The sequence below is a fragment of the Cryptomeria japonica genome, chromosome 4, assembly GCF_030272615.1.
Source record: "Cryptomeria japonica chromosome 4, Sugi_1.0, whole genome shotgun sequence".
NCBI classification, from domain to species: Eukaryota; Viridiplantae; Streptophyta; class Pinopsida; order Cupressales; family Cupressaceae; genus Cryptomeria; species Cryptomeria japonica.
This window is the reverse complement of record NC_081408.1, coordinates 597,723,794-597,743,567: the sequence shown is the minus strand read 5'-3', so window position 1 is coordinate 597,743,567 and position 19,774 is coordinate 597,723,794. Positions and strand designations below refer to the sequence as shown.

General features: G+C 35.7%; 1 protein-coding gene across 1 annotated transcript in view; it reads left to right on the top strand.

Annotated features, from left to right (window-relative positions):
• LOC131040305 (hypersensitive-induced response protein 4) overlaps window positions 1–18,983 on the top strand; it is a 49,962-nt gene extending 30,979 nt beyond the window's left edge. Inside the window, exons 2-5 of the mRNA XM_057973192.2 lie at window positions 16,935–17,055; window positions 17,148–17,239; window positions 17,917–18,013; window positions 18,284–18,983. Of these exons, the coding sequence (XP_057829175.1) occupies window positions 16,935–17,055; window positions 17,148–17,239; window positions 17,917–18,013; window positions 18,284–18,669 (696 nt within the window). The 3' untranslated portion in view covers window positions 18,670–18,983. The remainder of the gene's footprint in view (window positions 1–16,934; window positions 17,056–17,147; window positions 17,240–17,916; window positions 18,014–18,283) is intronic.
• The last annotated feature ends 791 nt before the right edge of the window (window positions 18,984–19,774 follow it).

Here is a 19,774-nt window from a genome sequence, read left to right as displayed (position 1 = left end):
ATGTTCCTCTTGCACACAAACTTCTTCATGCATAAAGGAAACCTTAGGAGAGGGACAAGTATAATTCAAGCCTCATAAATGGGATTGTCAATCCTATTAACCTCTTGGGAAGCTTCATAAAGGGGCTTGTCAATCACCACAATTTCCTTATGAGTGGGATGAGTATTGAGAGATGTAGAGGGTGATCTAATTGAGATGAAGTCATCGAGGGCTTCATTGAACATATCACAGTCGTCACTACTAAATATGACATTCACATTGAGAGATGGTTTCATAGATGCTTTGGTGGGCTTTGAAGGATTATATCCAAGTTCGAATGAGGTTTCACATATGTTATTTTCTAAAAGAACTCTAATCCCTTGTTTACTTCTACCACAACCATTGCCATAATATCCACTATCAGCTAAAATGTGGAAACCCGCACCATAAAGGGATGCCATATTAGAAAGAGATGGTGGGGCCTCATAGGTCTCAATGTCATAATTATATCAACTAGAAGAAGATTTTGAAGAATTGTTTGAATGAGAAGCAACCACAAAATTGTTACTAAGTTGTTTAGACAAGGTTGATTTCTTCTTAGGTTCCACCATATCATCATCCTTTTTAGTTGTAGGCTCTATTGGGGACTTTATATTCTCCTATAAAGGTAAGTGTAAAATCTAAGGACCCCCAATCGTCTTCAAAGAGTACCTGTTTGGATGAAGAAGTATCTTCAGAGGGAGATGGTGTTTCATCTTGAGTAGTAGAAGAATTAGAAGAATATGAAGAAGATTTAGAATCAGATGAAGTTTGAAAACAAGATTGTAAATTAGTATCAGCGTGCCAGGTATACATCTTATTGCTATAAATGAATTTGACTTGACGATGAAGAGTAGAAGGGACAACTTGCATACTATGAATCCAGGGTTGTCCTAAGAAAAGATTGTAAGTAAGACTATCAGGCATGACTTGGATAGGTGTAGGTAAAATGACAAGTCGTATCTTAATAGGCAAGGTCATAGTACCTAAGGATGCTCTAGCAACATTGTCAAAGCCATAAATAGAAAGAATTCAGGTTGAATAAGAAAGTGTCCACATTAATCTTATGCAACAAATCAATGCTATAAACATTAAGGCCGGATCCGTTGTCCACTAAGGTTCGTCTTATAGCATTACCATTAATAAGGACAACTATCATAAAAGGATCATATTGATTTTGAATCTCCTTAGGAGGTAACTCATCTTGAGAGAACACAATTTGAGCTTTAGGTGCTTTCATAGAATTGATCAAAGAAGTCATATTATTAGGTGTCATCATAGGTGGAACATCTAAGTTCTTTAAAGCATCTTGTAACATTCCATGATAGGTGAGTGAGGTTTGAATCAACTTCCAAATAGATATCTTGGTAGGAGTAGCTCGAAGTTGTTCAATAAGATCATATTCCTTTCCAAGATGTTGAGAAAGACGAGGTGCTCGAGGAAACATTGGTTGAGAAATAGGAAGAGAAGTTGGGATAACCGAAGGAGGATTAGTTTGCCTATTGTTTCTTGTGTTATATGCGTGAGCAACCACATTGTAACTTTCTTGAGTAATTTGTTTTGCATATTCATAAGGACTTTTAGTGGCATAATCTTTTTAGATAGTGATGACTGGTTTATTGGGAGTGCAAAAAGTATCATGCTTATAGCCACCTTTAGCTACAATAACTGGTTTATTAAGAGGTTGAGAGGTTTGAGGAGTACTACCACCCTTAACAGTAATCACATGCTTGTTAGGAGTTTCATAACCATTCACATGTATCATATTGATCAAAGATGGTTTGGGAATATGTGAGGAAGATCTAGTAGAGCTAAAATCATCAAGTGCTTCATAAAGAGGATTATCAACCTTAAACACTTCATGAATATGATTGTCTTCGGATTGAATGAAAGGGAAATCCTCATAAGAGGGGATTGCTAGTGATATTGAACCCTTGTAGACTAAGAGCATTCTCTTGTTCCAAAGTATCCTTACAAGGGTGATACATTTTAGGAGAAAGATCAACATTATTCCTAGAAGGGAGACTATTGAAAGAAGTGTTGATAGTCCCTTCTTGCACCAAAATGTCATCATGGATAGGATCAATTTTGGAAGAGGGACTAGCACTAGTCATTAATGCTTCATCCCTAGAGAGAAGGTTATTGAAATGGAAAGAAGATGTAGTGTCACTAGGAAGGATAGCCAGTATATCATCCTCTAGCACCAAATGATCCACATGGGGGAGGTGCACTCCAGGAGAAGGATCGACATCACTCTTCAAAGCTTCATCCTTGAGAGGGAGATCTTTAAAAGAAATATTAACAATCTCTTCTTGAAGTAGGATGTTCTCATGGGTAGGGCCAATTTTGGGAGAGGAACGATCACTATTTATTAATATTTCAACTTTAGAAGGGAGAGCATTAATAAATTGTAAAAGTGTAATTGAAAATTTGAAATCATCCTCTTGCCTCAAAATGTCCTTGGTAGGATCTTTAGGAGAGGGTGAAGGGTCATGAGAAGGTCTAAGAAACTATCACAATGCAAAGACAAGTTGACTGAAGGCCAACGTTTCATCCTAAAATTGATGGCGTGGAAGATTTGAAAATGTTTTTCTTTTTTTTTTTACAATGTAATGAAAGAAACAATTCAAAGAAAGAAAGAAAATTGAATATCTAAGCAATGAATCAAGTATGTGATTAACTAAGTGCAAGCATATGAACTAACCGATGCAATTAATGAAAGTGCATAAGCTATATGTTTTAGAAATGATTGAAAATATGTTTAAGTGCATGCAAATTAGATCTGAAAATGAAAATGAAAATTAATGTATAAGATATGTTGGGTTCACCAAAATGTATAGTATGAAAATGGAACTAGGTAGGACATAAGACCAAGATCCACTTTAATACCAACATTGGATTACGAAATCACCTAGAGGAGTGATCATATTTGACTAACTCTTGTAAAAGAGAGTCAAGTGATACTTCTAGGGTTTCTATTCCTTCCCTGCTATGGAAAGTGAATGAACTATGGAGATATGTTGAAATGATACAAACTATGGCTAAGATATGAAGAAAGTAAACACTTGAGTTGCTGTAAATGACTGACAGATAATATAAATGTTGTAATAGACACAAAATTGGGTAGGGAATCTGACTGTGCACTTGTTACTAAAATATGATGCTGATTTGGCAGGACTTGGGCACCAAAATGCCGCCTTCTTTTGAGGCTGAGCTGTTGTCAAAAATTCTAGAACTTGAGTGTCTGAAATCCACCCCTAAAAACTGGTGCAAGAACTTGAGGACCAGTGTGCCCTAACACCTTGGTCTTGGGATAGGGGCGCCTTAGCGGCGTGGTCCCTAAAAAGAAGGTCCAAATTTAGGGAACAAGCCTGTATTGGGTTCTTGATGTTGTCTGAGGTCTTCCAGCTCTGTCGGGTATGTGTAGCTGCACACAAGAAACCCTGTATTATTTTAAACCTTTTTAAAAACAAGAAATCACATAAAATATAGAGAGCAATCATCACGAAGTAAACACCAAATTTCATGTGGAAAACCCTTTTGGGTAAAAAACCACGACACGTCAATAGCTTTCAATTATCAAATGAGCACCAACTTTGATTGCGTAGGTGAGCACCAACTCATTGAGAGCAACAACTCTCCTCGAAGCATCAACTTCGTTCAGCTTTTTATTGTAGATATCAAATCAAAATCAACAGTAGTAGTTGCACAAATTAATCTTTATGCCATGCACTTTAAATATTTCTAGCTTGAATCAAGTTATATTTGCATGACATTACTTATCTCATCTCAAAACAAAGCAAAGACTGTAATTTGACAGTTCCAAAAGAAGTACAGCAAAGCCCAACACTCACGACATTAAGCAAAGGTTCATATTCACTTGTTTGACAGCCATCCAAACTGAAATTGCTCCTTCAGGAATCAGTAAAATCACCAAAATGAAACGCAAGATATCATCGATTACAAAGATGCACAATGAATACAAGTGGTTCCCGATCAATTTCTCCAAATCTCACGACATACTTATTGTTGAGTGTATTTCATTTTCAGCAGATTCCAAAGAAAGCACCCAACTCAAAAATAAAATGTTTTGTTATGTTCCAGTCGCTGTTGAAGCTGTGAAAATGCTGCACACAAAAATCCACCACACCGGAGCAAATTGAGTACCATGCTAGAACAAAACTCAGCGAGCAACATCTGACTTAGCTTTGTTAAAAATAGCCCCTTAAGTTGCTTTGTCATCAAGAGGTTGTTACGATAAGAAAAAATAATACTTTAAAGCTGTCCATGACTCAAAAGGGGAGTCCACGATTCAGGTACCCATGAGAAAAAACACAGCAAACAAAAATAAATTACGATGCCTTTTCTTGAAGCCTACTAACTCCATATATTAACCGGGGTGCTATGAAAAGAAACTCATATTGTATTTCTTCCAAGCTGCTGTCCACAAAAAAGAATCTCTGTCCAAAACAGAAAAAATAGGTTACAAGCACCTGAACCACTTTTTCAAAAACAGGCTAAAGCTGCCCCATACACAAACAATAATTGCTGAAGCCGTTACTTTTCAATACACCAATAGGTTTCATAAAAAAACTCCCATTATATAGCTGATTACAAAAGAACCTGAAACCGTTAATGAGCAGTCTCAACTCTCATATGAAACAAAGATATCCATCGCACAAAAAAGACATTTTTAGGAACACTCAAAAATATATGTTTTTCCTACCAAACTCTGCCACCATACTTAAAATGAGAAGTTGAATTTTAATAAAAACTCTTGATGACATGTCAATTAGTCTAACTTGGCACACGTTAGTAGGTGGAGAGACAACAAGACAACATAAGTAGACACCTAGGTAGCTCAACCAGATAGGCAAGTAGCTCAAACAAGTAGGCAAGTAGCTCAAGTAGGTGGGCAAGTAGCTCAAGCAAGTAGGCATGTTGCTCAACCAGGTAGGTAAGTAGCTCAAGTAGACAACTAGGTAGCTCATTTCAATTTTCTAATACTTTGAGTAATCCTCCAAAAAATGTACAACTTTAAATGTCATCCTTTGACATCAATGACAAAATATGCAAAAAAATCCCCCTTTGTCATTGATGGCAACTCCATCGACAAGTAGCCTGAAATCGATACTTCTTTGAAACAATGTTGTTCCCCCCGAAACAATGCTGCTCCCCTTGAAATACTACTCCCCTTTTGACATCAATGACTGATTTCAATCTGCAAAACTGAAATGGGGCATAAAATGTGACAATAAACACTCCCCCTGAGTTAGAACAACACTGTAATTGCAAGAGATTCAATAACCATAAAAGAAAGAATTCTTAAACCTGGTCATATTTGCTTGCCTTGAAATGGGAGGCCTTTTGAAAGCATTATTTTTGACTTTTGAAGGTGAGTCCTTTGTGCTGTTATCATTGTTCTTATGTTGTTCTTCTTTTGTTGACTTGGAACATTGACTTTCTTCAAGGCCAACTCCACTTTTATTAGTAGAATGTTTTGGGGAGTCTATAATCTTGTCCAAAGACATGAAACTTTTCTGATCTATTTTCTCATGATTCAATTGTGTCAAAAGATTTGCCCAACTTCCTAAGAGAAACAACTTCAGCTTCAAGTCTCTCACATTTTTCTTCTTTAAGCTTGAGCTGACTTTTAATTTCTTCTTCAGTTTTCTTTGCTTCTTCAATTTGAATCTTCAAATCAATCATCATTTTCTCTGCATCCTCTAAGGATTGAGATGTCTTGTTCTTTTCTTCATTCTCTTCTTGTAGTAGCAACTTCAAGTTCTGATTTTTCGTTTTAAGCCTCTTAATTTCACTTAGAGCACTTATTAGCTCTTGTTCAAGATCCCCTTCCCCTTGCATCAAAATAATCTTCATCTTCTTGATTTTTAGTGGTATTTCTTCTAGAGCCATGAATAAAATCTCATCCTTTAAGGACTCCTCATTACTATCATTTGATGAACAACTTTCTTCCTTCGAATAGAGACTCTTTTTTGAAATTCCGAGTCTTCTTTTCCTTTCCCTTGTATTTCTTTTTGTTGAACTTAGACTTCTTTTCGTAACAATTGTCCTCACTTTTCTCATATGGACATTTGGCTGCAAAATGTCCTACCTTGCCATAGTTGAAACACTTGAAAGACAGCTTGCCTTTATATTTACTAGAACCCTTTTTCAACTTTGTTACGAAGTGTGCCTCTTCAAAATTAGATTCTCCATTAGAACTATCACTTGACACACGTTCCTTATCTTTACTTTTTATCGAGGCTTTAAACACTGTCTCCCTTTTGGATGAAGAATTGAAATTTGTCCTCATCTCATAGGCTATTAAAATGCCATGAAGCTTGTCAATAGCCATCTTGTCAAGATCAGCCATCTCTTCAATTGCTGAAACTTTTGCATCAAATCTCAAAGGTGATGATCTTAAGAGAGTTTACAATTTCATCAACTCACAAAAAATAAGCAGCAACGCTCTCTTCTTCTTGCATCTTGAGACTTTCAAACTACATCCTATGAGTCTTTAAGTTTGGCCTTTTTAACTTTGTCATCTGCTTCATATATATTTTGGAGATTCTCCCACATGCCATGAGCTGTATCACAATGCATAACATTCACAAATTCGGTCTTAGATTAATTACATAAGATTGCATTCATGGCTTTTGCATTGTATTCAAACTCCTTTCCATTAGCATCTGTTGGAGGAGCTGAATGAATTGTGTAACCAGACACCACACTATTCCAAACATCAAAACCAAGAGACATAAGATAATATCGCATTTGCACACTCCAAAATGCATAGTTGGAGCCATCAAATAAAGGTGCTCTATTCATAGCAAGACCTTCAAGAGTACTCGTGTGCTATAAGGATCAACCTCCAAGATTTTAAGCTCTATTGTAGAAGGTATCTGGCTTTGATACCATTTGAAGAGCACACAAAAAATACTGAGAGGGGGAAGGGAGGGGGGTGGGTGTGAATCATTATTTTAAACCTTCTTAAAAACAAGAAATCACATAAAATGTATAGAGAGCAATTATCAAGAAACAAACACCAACTTTGATTGCATAGTTGAGCATCAACTCATTGAGAGCACCAACTCTCCTTGAAGCATCAACTTCGTTCGACTTTTTATTATAGATATCAAATCAAATCAACAGTAGCAGTTGCACAAATTAAAAGTGTTCCATGGGGACGCGTCCCCCCCATTTTTGGGCCCCCTGTCAGAAACGTCTTGGGGACGGGGGGACAGGGGTGCGACGTCCCTCGCTGTCCCGCCACTGCCACCCAAGCGCCGCCGGGACGAGGAGACGTCTCCGCGTCTCCCAGGGAGACATGGAGACGTGGAGACGTCTAGGTGTCTCCTTGGGAGACGTCTGGGCGTCTCCCCGTCTCTCGAGAGGGAGATGTGGAGACGTCTAGGTGTCTCCTTAGGAGACGTCTGGGCGTCTCCCCGTCTCTCGAGAGACGCCGGGGAGACGCCCAGGCGTCTCTCGAGGGACAGGGGGGCGTCTTCCGCGTTCCCACGTCAAAGCTAATTAAAAAAAGCAGTTTTTAAAAAACATGTGACTTTTGGGGGGGTTAAGGGGTAACCCTAATTGGACGTGGGCCAATAGAAAAATAACACCGGGCGCAATGGGTGATGCCCCTTGACCCCAACTTGGGGGCGCTGCCCCCAAACCCCCGTTGAAAAATAAAGGGGGAAACTGCGCCAATAGAAATAGGGAAAATTTAACCTCCGAGTCTGATTAGGCTCCATATAACAACACAATTAGCATTGAAGAAATCTTGGTATTTAGATTTAGTATTTCAAATTTCCTATAGTCTCATTTGAAATGTAATTCTTATACTGTAATACTGTCGTACATCTTTTCAAAACTAGTTTTTCAAGTACTATATGTATATGTATAACTATATCAGCACCACCACCCCGCCACCCGCCCGCCGCCGTCCCCAAACTTAGGCCCTTGGTCCCCCCGTCCCGGAAACGCGTCTCCCCGTCCCCCCTGTCCCCAACGCCCGTGGAACAGTGCAAATTAATCTGTATGCCACACACTTCAAATATTTCGAGCTTGAATCAGGTTATATTTGTATGACAATACTTAGCTGATCTCAAAACAAAGCAAAGACTGTAATTTGACAGTTCCAAAAAAAATACAGCAAAGCCCAACACTCATGACATTAAGCAAAGGTCCATATTCACTTGTTTGACAGCCATCCAAACTGAAATTGCTCCTTCAGAATTCAATAAAATGACCAAAATGAAACCTAGGATATCATCAATTACAAAGATGCACAAGGAATACAAGTGGCTCCTGATCAATTTCTCCAAATCTCATGATATACTTATCGCTGAGCATATTTCATTTTCTGCAGCTTCCCAAAAAAGCACTCAATTAAAAAATAAAATGTTCTGTTATGTTCCAGTTGCTGCTAAATCTGTAAAAATGCTGCACACAAAAAACCACCACACCGGAGAAAATTGAATACCATGCTAGAACAAAACGCAGCAAGCAACAACTGACTCAGCTTTGCTAAAAATAGCTCCTTAAGTCTCTCTGTCATTAGGAGTTTGTTACTATAAGAAAAAATAATACTTCAAAGAAGCTATCCACGACTCAAAAGGGAGTCCATGATTCAGGCACTCTGTGAAAAAAAACTCAGCAAGCAAAAATAAATTATGATAGGAGTTTGTTATGATAAGAAAAAATAATACTTCAAAGAAGCTGTCCACGACTCAAAAGGGAGTCCATGATTCAGGCACTCATGAAAAAAACAAACTCAGTAAGCAAAAATAAATTATGATGCCTTTTTATGAAGCCTACTGACTCCATATATTAATCGGGGTGCTATGAAAAGAAACTCATATTGTATTTCTTCCAAGCAGCTGTCTTAAAAAAGGAATCTCTGTCCAAAACAGAAAAAAAACGTTACAATCACCTGAACTGCTTTTTCAAAAACAGGCTAAAGCCGCCCCATAGTTGCTGAAGCCATTACTGTTCAATACACTGATAGATTTCATAAAAAAGGCTCATAATATAGCTGATTACACAAGAACCTGGAACTGTTAATGAGCTGCCTCAACTCATACAAAAAGAAATCCATCACACAAAAAAGAATTTGTTATTAACACTCATAAATATATACGTTTCATACCAAACTCCACCACTATACTTAAAATGAGAAGTCGACTTTTAATAAAAACTTTTGATGACATGTGAATTAGTCTAGCTTTGCACACATCAGCAGGTGAAGTAGACAACAAGACAGCATAAGTAGACACCTAGGTAGCTCAACCAGATAGGCAAGTAGCTCAAGCAGGTAGGCAAGTAGCTCAAGCAGACAATCAGGCAGCTCATTTCAGTTTTCTAATACTTTGAGTAACCTTAAATACCATCCTTTGACACCAACTACAAAGAGGCCCCCTCAAGGCCCAGGACTACGTCCCTACCGATCTTGGGCTCACCATTGTTTACGATGGGTTTACTCGCCTTTCCCTACACACTCAACCTATCCACTCTTAGGATTTAGTAAATGAATTAAAGTCTAGGCCATTAAAATAATAGTCTTTCGTGTACTATGAATGCATATGAATTGAGTTATGACTGTCATATATATTGCAGTCTATATTAATATTACTACTAAATTCTGCATAAGAACATTATCAGGTTTCATATATTAAGCACATCCCCATGCATACCACCAAGAACAAGGATGTTACTGCCTGTAATTAAATAACAGTTCTGATATGATCTGATTGATGGTGATGATATTGGATGCTTTTGATTCCTTTCCTTTATATCTCTCCATGCGAGGGAGAGGTCACACCTCTTCATCATGTATGCCCTTTGGCAAGAGACACACCCTTTCACCATTAGCACCCTTTGAAAGAGTGCAACTCTTCATTATTTCTGCTCTTTGAAAGGGACGACCTTTCACAATCAGATCTGCACTTCCTAAGTCAAATCAGTTTTGCACTTCTGATTCCCAAATTATCCCCCCTCAAATCAATAATAAATTTTATTACCAAGGGGGATGACCCCACAACACAGCGGTTAGCTGTGAGCCTCCTACATGAGAGGTCTTGGGTTCGAGTCTACTTGACTGGTTCTTAGCTCCAGGGAAAAGCTAAAATTACCGCTTCGGCTGTGACAAAAAAAAATAATTTTTTTTTATTACCAAGAGTATCTGCCTTTTAATTTTACACATGATATGCTAATCGAATCAAAACTAAAATGCTAAGTAATAACTATACAAACTTATGAATGTTCAATTGATAACTAAGAAAATGATGTTAATGGATACCAACTTGATCTCTATAAAAGCGTAATTTAAATTATCAAGATGATATTAACTTGATCAGGAATGATACCTTAAGAGTAGCAATATCAAATTGTAGACTATCAAAAGATAACCAGGACTATAACAACATTTGGTTATAGTATGCAAACCTTGTGGAAATCCATCCCATACAAGTGACAATCATGCAGTAATTACATGAAACAAATTTGAAACTGTAGCATGTGGTGGTAATAGTCAGCAACTTGATAACTAAGCTATCCAACAAATAATTACCAATACAAACCAATCAATGAACGCTTTGACTATAAATTTATAATCCAATACTATGAATATTACTGGATACTTATTTAAACAGGTTGAATACCAAACTGTCAACTTAAGAAACTTACAAAGACAATTTTAGCTATTGATTAATAAAGATTATATTTTCAAATATACCTTTTAGGTTAAATAAATTTCAAATCCTTGATTATAAATTTTTTAGACCCTTAAAATGAAAATGACTCATTAAAAGAAATCAAGGAAAAATCAAGGCAACTACCAACTTATCATTTAGAATCTTAGATACCATACCTTTCTCAAATAAATATCAACTTATCAACTACTTTGTACACTGAGAATCTAAAATGACTATTGATTATCAATCACCAGGCAATGCTAACTAGATAACTAATGAATTCTAATAAATATCACATTGATAACTATTATATCATGTTTTACTTTTGATCAAATGATCAAGATGATTGAAATCTCTCTCCTTTTTTTCCCCTTTTATTTCTAAATTGAAATAAGGAACCCTTTTAAGTCCTCTTTAAATCATTTAAACCATATGACCAAATGCCTTAAAAGGATATTCAAGTGAGGGAATAGACATTACTCTACAAGGAAGAATCATAATAAATATATTTATCTTCATGTATTCCACTGAAAAGCATAATCCAAAAGATAGTGTGTGGATAAGCTTGTGGGCTGTATAACGGATTGGCTTATAGTGATGAAAGCATAAACAATGCACTTGACAAATTCCCTTGAGGAAATGAGTTTTATAGAGTGAATGATTGCAAGATATGAACAAAATGGATTTGTTGAAAAGGCTTAGAAATATCATTGCGACACAACTAGGTAGAAAATTAACAAACACAACTTCTGCCATTGCCTGTGCCAAAATAGAAACTTTAGAATAGGGTATGAACATCTACCAAAGCATACAAGGTAGAGTAATTATTAAACCACATGATTATAGATGCCCTAATAGACAAGTAAGCAAAATGTTAACATATTGCTTTCAATTTTCAATTGAACAAGGTCCCACAAAGAAAATTATTGTAAATGAAAAATAAATTGAATGAATGATTCAATAATCGGATAATCTATTCAACAATATACAAGCGTATATAAAGAGATTACAAGGACGATGTTCTAAATTAAGAACAAGTCGTTTAAAGTGAACTACTAAAAAGCTAAACGCTAAATAAAGCTTAAAAGCTAATTAACTAAAAAGAAAAAGCTAAATGCTAAATAAAGCTTAAAAGCTAATTAACTAAAAAGCTAAATGACCATTAAACAAGGAACTAAATATAGGTGACTAAAATATAATTAAATATTCTAGTACCCTCCCTTAATGGTCATTCTATCTACTAACTACCCTACAGAAGACACTGTAGGTGTTTTGATCACAAATGAAAAGAACACTCTGCTGCGGTGGACACCCTCCCTGGATCTGAAAAGTGTTAATGACCAAGAATACCAGAATCCATCCAACCTGACGTTGGGTAACCAAATTGAAACCTGAAACCATGATTTTGAGGAAAAATCAGCGAACCCTCCAAAACTGAAGATACAAATCATTATTTTTGTGGAAAAAAATGGTAAAAACCCTTGAAACAATTTTTGTGGAAAAAATCAAACAAAACCCTGAAACTTCACATGGCAAGTTCCCAAACACCACGTGGTAAGACACCAAACATCACGCTGTAAAACATCAGACATCATGCAGGAAAACACCAGACAACATCACGTGGTAAAATACTAGACATCACATGGTAAAACCCTGATTTTTGAGAAAAAAAATCAAGCAAAACCCTCCCATGATTTTTTATGGCAAAAAATCAGAAAACCCACGCAAGCTTTGCAGATGACAGATAATAATTTTTAAGGAAATAATTCTAAACCCTGCGAACAATTTTTGAGGAAAAAAAATGTGAAAACCCTGGGACCTGTAGGACGAGGTTTGGCCTAAATCAATTTGATCAAGGCAACGATATTCAAATATTGTGAACATGAACTGTTTCCAGGTGTTGTGGCAGTTGTTGAACTTTTGACTGTGTTCCAACATGATGTTGGTCAAAGATGCCATCACGAAAATGGAAGTTGAACGAGGTCAACCTAGTGAAAGCATGAGACAGAAGAATCTGATTCAAAAATCAGAATAGAAGTAGCTGTAGAAAAAATTGAAACCTTGGAGAAGAATTTTGGCACGAATTCCAAGGCGCAAATTTCAACGTTTGGAAGAAACTCAGAAATTAAAAAATTTCTGCAACTTAAAACGACATAAATGGTGCGCAGAAAACACCAAAATTCTCGACGTCCACAGAATTAGCAGAAATTGTGTACTGTTTTTAAATTCCGAGGCAAATTCGTTGACAAAAAATTTGAGGCATGGAAAACGAGGCACCCAAAAAAATCTGAGACCAACCCAGAAAAGCTCTCGAAAAACCCACCAAGAATTTGAAAACAAAAATGCAAATCCGAAGGCTCAAAAATCGAGGCACGGAAAACTATGCACCTAGAAAAATCTGACGACGACCCAGTTGAGGTCTTAAAAAACCCACCAAGAATCTGCAACCAGAATAAAATTTCGACTTGAACTGAATTGCAGAAACCCTAGTCGAAAATTGCAGAAACCCTAGGAAAATTTTCAATCTGCAAAAGAAAAAACCTCCAGGTTGCAAGCCCAAAAATCTCCAGAACCTTAAAAAAAATGAATGGCTGCCCAGCACAAAGAAATTTGCCCACAAACCAGAAACCCTAGAAACCCTCAAAAAGCCTTCAAAAAGCAAAATCGTTTTTTAATTAAAAAACAATAAAAAAAAATCTGGAAAATATTCTAGAAATAAGGCCATTTAAAGAATCCCATTGACTTGCTCTGATACCATGAAAAACAAATTGAATGAATGATTCAATAATCGGATAATTTATTCAACAATATACAAGCATATATAAAGAGATTACAAGGATGACGTTTTAAATTAAGAACAAGTTGTTTAAAATGAACTACTAAAAAGATAAACGCTAAATAAAGCTTAAAAGCTAATTAACTAAAAAGAAAAAGCTAAATGCTAAATAAAGCTTAAAAGCTAAGTAACTAAAGAGCTAAATGACCATTAAACAAGGAACTAAATATAGGTGACTAAAATATAATTAAATATTCTAATAGGACATTCACAAAATGGATTTCTTTAAAAGGTTCTTAAAATGTGTTAGCAATTAAAAAAAGTAGTCAAAGCACTTAAGCTCTCAACCCCTTAATATGTCATCTATAGCAACATGATCAATGCCTACAGGGCTTACAAGCTCATAATGGCATATACCAGATATTCAATCTCAACATATCAGAATTGACAAGCACTTTAAATTTCCTCTAGATTTCAACGAAGATCCTTTAGATCTATTAGTGTGTATGCTCATTTTACTACATAATGACTGGGAAATGTGAACCATTTGCATCCTTTCGAACAGGAACAATATTCTTGTGCAGAGTACAGGTGATGCTAAAACAAATAAATCTTATAAAAAAATAAAAAATCTAAAATAACGAGAGAGACTTCCATCAAAGTATAATCAAAAGAATATTTATCAAATGTTGTAGATGTGAATGCCTTGGTAGACATGCATGCAAATTATTGAAGCATAAACAAGGTATATGTATTATGAACTGGTTGGTAGAATGCCTCAAAGGAATGTCATGCATGCAAAATACAAGAGCATTAACAAGATACAAGAATCATTTGATAGAATGCCTCGTGCATAAAATACAAAAATATCACCTAGAGCGATAATTGTTGTTAAAAGACTCGGAGATAAATTATCCCAAGGAATGTGAGGGCTGAAGGATAAGCAGAAAAATGGATTTATTGAGAAGGCTTAGGAACTTTCAAAACAATGCAACTTTGGCCACCATCCTCCCTACCTATGCGATATAGAGGAAAGTTTTGGTAGTCATGCAAGAAAAATGTGGAAGTATTTGTAAGGTGCCAAAACTTGTTTGATTGAAAGCCTACGAGAATGGAGTTTCCAAGCTTTTTAAAATTTGATAGAATTGACAGAATGCAAGAAATGAAGACAACAGGTTTCAAGAATAACAGTTTCATGGAATGGAGACTTCAGGATATGCACAAGACGGATCTGTTAAAAAGAGTGTAGAAAATTTCATGCAAATGCAGAATGACATGTGCAATTTAAGCTGCGACTCTTTGCATAGACCTCCCTGCTGCATTGTATGGGAGTTTTCAAAATATACTAGTCATGTGAACTGTTTGACAAAATACCTCGAAGAAATGGGGTCTCATGGTTTGCAATAATAGTAGGGTATGTGCAAAATGGTTTCATTGAAGTGGTTTAGAAATCTTCAAGCATCAGTAAGAAGTGAATAATTTTACCCCATAGCCTTGCTGTTGTCCTTCCACCTGTGCTGAAAATGGAAGCTTTGAACCAGGGAATGGAAGCGTAATGGATTGAATATCTATTAGATGTTGTAGTTGCACCTACTCTGGTAGACATGTATGCAAAATAAGAGAGAACAGACAAGATATGCAGACTCCTAGAATGCCGTGATTCCATGATATAAACAAAATGGATTTATTTTGTCATGGCAAAGATTTTAAAAGATGGGTACATCAAATAAAGAAAAATGAATGCATGCCGAGATTCGTAGCTAAGAATTACCAGAATTTAACTAATAAAAAGCAATGCCAAGTTGTCTATATAAGGTGTAGCGGTACAACCCATCACTGGAGAGAAGAACATGATATCTATCTTTATATAATGCAAGATACAACCAAAGGAAACAAATTGTTACAACCCCTATAGGCTAATTGCCCAACTTACCAAGAAATACATTAAATCGAAAATGAAAGGAAACCATCATTGAGCATATAAGGTAATTAATAATTCTTAGACAAGGCATCAAGGCATGAATAAAGATTGACAAAATGACCTTGAAGAATAGCAGGTTATACCCAAAAAGAAATCATTGAAGGAGCCAACGAAACTTTTCAAGAAAAGGATCTGAGGATGAAAAACTTGACTGCACAAATTTTACGAGCACCCGCCCATTGTTTAAATAAAATAATTGTTTGCTGCTAACTGACTACAACTTGAATCTCGATGTATAACAATAAGTATGATTTCTGATACTTCATATAATGAAAGGAAAACATACACAAAGATCATGATCTGCTCTACAGAAAGTTCAAATAGGTAAAGAATCAATTGAAAACTTATTTATTGCAACCACAAAAAATTTAAAATGGCTGTATAAAGTAAAACTATTTCTTCTTGCCAAGGTTAACTAGAATTACCTGTGAATAAGTGCTTTTAATTTCCTTTTTTTTTTCTATTTACCGCAAAGGCTACTCTACTCTCCTTCCTTTCTGCCTAAAACTATGTTGCCAGATTCTTTTCTCAGGATATTGGACTATGCATGGCAAAATGCATGGTATTGACAAGGCATTATCCCCTCCAAAGGAATTCCAGTTCGAATCTCAGAAATTGCTCGATGAGTTCTCCTTCCTTCCTTATCAATTTAAAGGGCTGAATGACTGAGGAGTCCCTCTCATTGCACCGTATGCAATTCTTTGTTTAACTATTCTAAGTAGAGTTAAGTGGCAGTCAACCTCATACACTCCACATCTCCCTTGATTGTCTATATGACTTCACTTTTTTGCTGTTACTTTTGCTTGTCACCCCCTTAACTTCCTCCATGATTCTGCTTCATGTATTTTACTGAAGTGTTTACAGCTAGCTATTCATAAGGTGAAAAATTCATGTTTGCTTATTTTCCTTTATGAATTTTACTTCCTTGACATAACTAGAGTGTTCCAAGGTGAGATTGGAGATATAAATAAAAAGATCATTTGTTTTGTAACTTTTTTTATATATTTATTCTAATTATCTTATATTTACTTAAGTTTATCTTTTACATGAGTTATTTATTAAAAATAATAATATCATTCCATTATGTACTAGTTAAATTAATTTCTCTTTAAATTAGTAAATTCTCTGCCTTAGTTAATCATTATCATTAAATTTCCTAGCTGAAAGACTTAGGTTTGATTTCTGCCAAAGAAGAGGGTGGTGCCTTCCAAATTCTTCAATAATGTTAAATGTTGGTTTCTGTTTAATGATTCCTTCTCAAAGTTAGCTTGCTTTAACAGTGAACTTATTGTCAAGACATTCCTTAATAAATTTTAAGGCAACAAATTGTTTAAGTTTCAATTGTCAATTGTTACATAGATCCAGTGAATTTACATCATATGCTATAGTAAATGTGCAATCTATGGCATTGTTACAAATTCTCTAGACACATTCTTATTCAGTGGCAATGTGGAATTGCTTGCAGGACAATGTCTTTGTGCAATTATTTTGCTCCATCCAGTTCCGTGTTGTGAAACAGAATGCTGATGATGCATTTTATGAGCTACAAAATCCTCAAGAACAAATCCAAGCTTATGTTTTTGATGGTATTCCTTTTTAATTTTCCAGCTTCTCTGTTCTGACAGGTTTGCCTTGTAAATCAAGTCAGTGAAGCAATTTTTCATGAATAATATTGCAGTAGTGCGAGCGAATGTTCCAAGGATGGCCCTAGATGAATTATTTGAGCAAAAAGGTGATGTTGCACAAGCTGTGTTGGAAGAACTTGAAAAGGTAATGTGTAATTATTTCTCATTTTCTTTATAGGTTCTTGATGATACCTCATTGTTCATGGATGCTATCATATTCTTGTGAAACCTAGGTACGAATATTGATTTTAAATAATACTTTACATACAATATTGATATCCCCATATGTAAAGTTGCTTTATCCCCATATGTAAAGTTGCTTAAAGCTTTAAATAGCCTTGACAATCTTATACTCACCCCCAAATTTCCCTGCTTATCTCTTCAAGGATGAAAATACAAATACAGCATTTGGATGATGGATATACATTATATTATTATAAAATTAAAGCAGGCAGTTGTTTGAAACAGTACTTTTGATGGGGTTCTACTAATGTTCAGATTTTGTTCTGTGGGAAGTTTTGGTCTGTCTCATTTTCTTAATGGAATTGCCTTGTGAGACCATCTCTGATTTATTATAACTTAATGGTTTCTTGTATTTCTTAAGAGAATATCTCGAGGGAAGTTAAAAACTAATTTGATTAAGTCCCATTAAATAGCTGCCAACCTAAGGATATTGTTGTTTAAAATATGTAATGAAATCCAAGCAAGATCAACGTTTTGTATGAAAGAATTTTTATGCCTTTATTAATATATTAATACGTTATGAAAGGCCTTATGGTTTTGAAGAGAGCCTGATGTGTGGGGTGCTAATTTCACAATTAGGCAATGGGATCATATGGCTATAACATTGAGCAGTTTCTGGTGGTTGATATTATTCCAGATCCTTCTGTGCGAAGGGCAATGAATGAGATCAATGCAGGTACGAATGGCTTCACCCTGGCTTATCTTTTGCAAGCATTTACATGCCCAAAATTTGAGGTTATTAAAAGGAACAACATATATGGTTGAAATAGAATGCTATGTTAGAAAGGTTTTCAACAACTTATGATACACTAATCTTGTGCTTATTGAGCATTCAAACTGGCCATTTGTTTGAGTTCTATGTTCAATTTTTAATTTCTAAATTCTCATTCATCATGGTCAAAGTTTACACCTGAGCTCTACGATTTAAAGTGATCTGTTTTTGCAGCCCAACGGATGCAGCTTGCAAGTGTGTATAAAGGTGAAGCAGACAAGATACTGCAAGTCAAAAAGGCAGAAGGTGAAGCTGAGGCAAAATATCTTGCTGGTGTTGGTGTTGCACGACAGCGACAAGCAATAACAGATGGGCTACGAGAAAATGTTTTAGAATTTTCTCATAAGGTGCCTGGTACTTCTACCAAGGATGTTATGGACTTAGTGATGATGACTCAATACTTTGACACCATGAAAGATGTTGGGGCATCATCCAAGAATTCGACAATTTTCATTCCTCATGGTCCAGGCCATGTCAGAGACATAAGTGACCAAATACGAAATGGAGTTATGGAAGCATCATCTTCTTCTCAGGGCATGGGACCACCACCTGCTTTTTAGAACTTAATTCCAAACAAATTTTGGTGGGATTTGGTGATAAACTAACAATTACAGAATATGTAAAGCATGTCAAAAGTGCTGATATTGCCTTTCTATTTTATGTGAGTATTGACATTTACTGGTAATGAAAATTAATAAATTCACCAGTATTTCACTGTAAATTTTGTCGGGATTTGGTGTTAAAACTGATAATTACAGCACATGTAAAGCATGTTGAAAGTGCTGATATTGCCTTTTTATTTTATGTGAAAGTATGTGTGTATTGACATTTACTGTTAGTGAAGATTAATAAATTCACCTGTATTTCACTGTAATTATACTTGAGTTCCCAATGTGTCAACTGGGAAGTCATTTTAGAATAAAATGTTTACTAGTGCTGATTTTACAAGTAATATTGTGGCCTAATTTATGATTTATATTGTCTTGTCAGTGTTTCTTGAAATCTGCGAGGTATCGGCAGGGTAGCTTGATTTCTGCAGAAAAGCCAATTTGATTACAGTAGCAAAAAGGATTTAGATAGAATGACAACTTTTGTTGGCTTGCTATAACATATTTGTTGTGACAGCCACATTAACACAACGGTGTGCTCAACAACATTTGAAACCTCACGATCCTAGTGAGGCAATCAATCTGCCCTTATCTGCAATCAATTAGGTATGCTATAACCTGAAGGTAGCTGGCTACACTAAATTTTTTGTTTGTTGTACAAACACAGTTACGGACAACTCTTAAATAGTTTCCATCACAATATGCATCAACTGGGGCAATAGACCAACAATTAATTTAGCATAAAGTTTTGAGAAGTTCTTTTGAGTAACCCACCGAAAGATATTTTTTATGTATTAAGAGGTGTGACGTGGTTATAGTGTTATTTTGTAAAAATTGAGACATTGGTCTACCAAAGCTTACCGACATAATTAGGTCAGTATGTTTGAAACATCCCTCGAGTGTTAAGCATGTAGGTAGAAGCCTTTTATTATATCTATTTGTAAAAGAAAAGTACTTTTTCCTTGAAACCATTTAACTACTATTAATAAATACTCGATTAACCTAAATAGCTGAGTTGGGTAAATATCAGAATAATAAATGTTAATTTAGGAAAAGT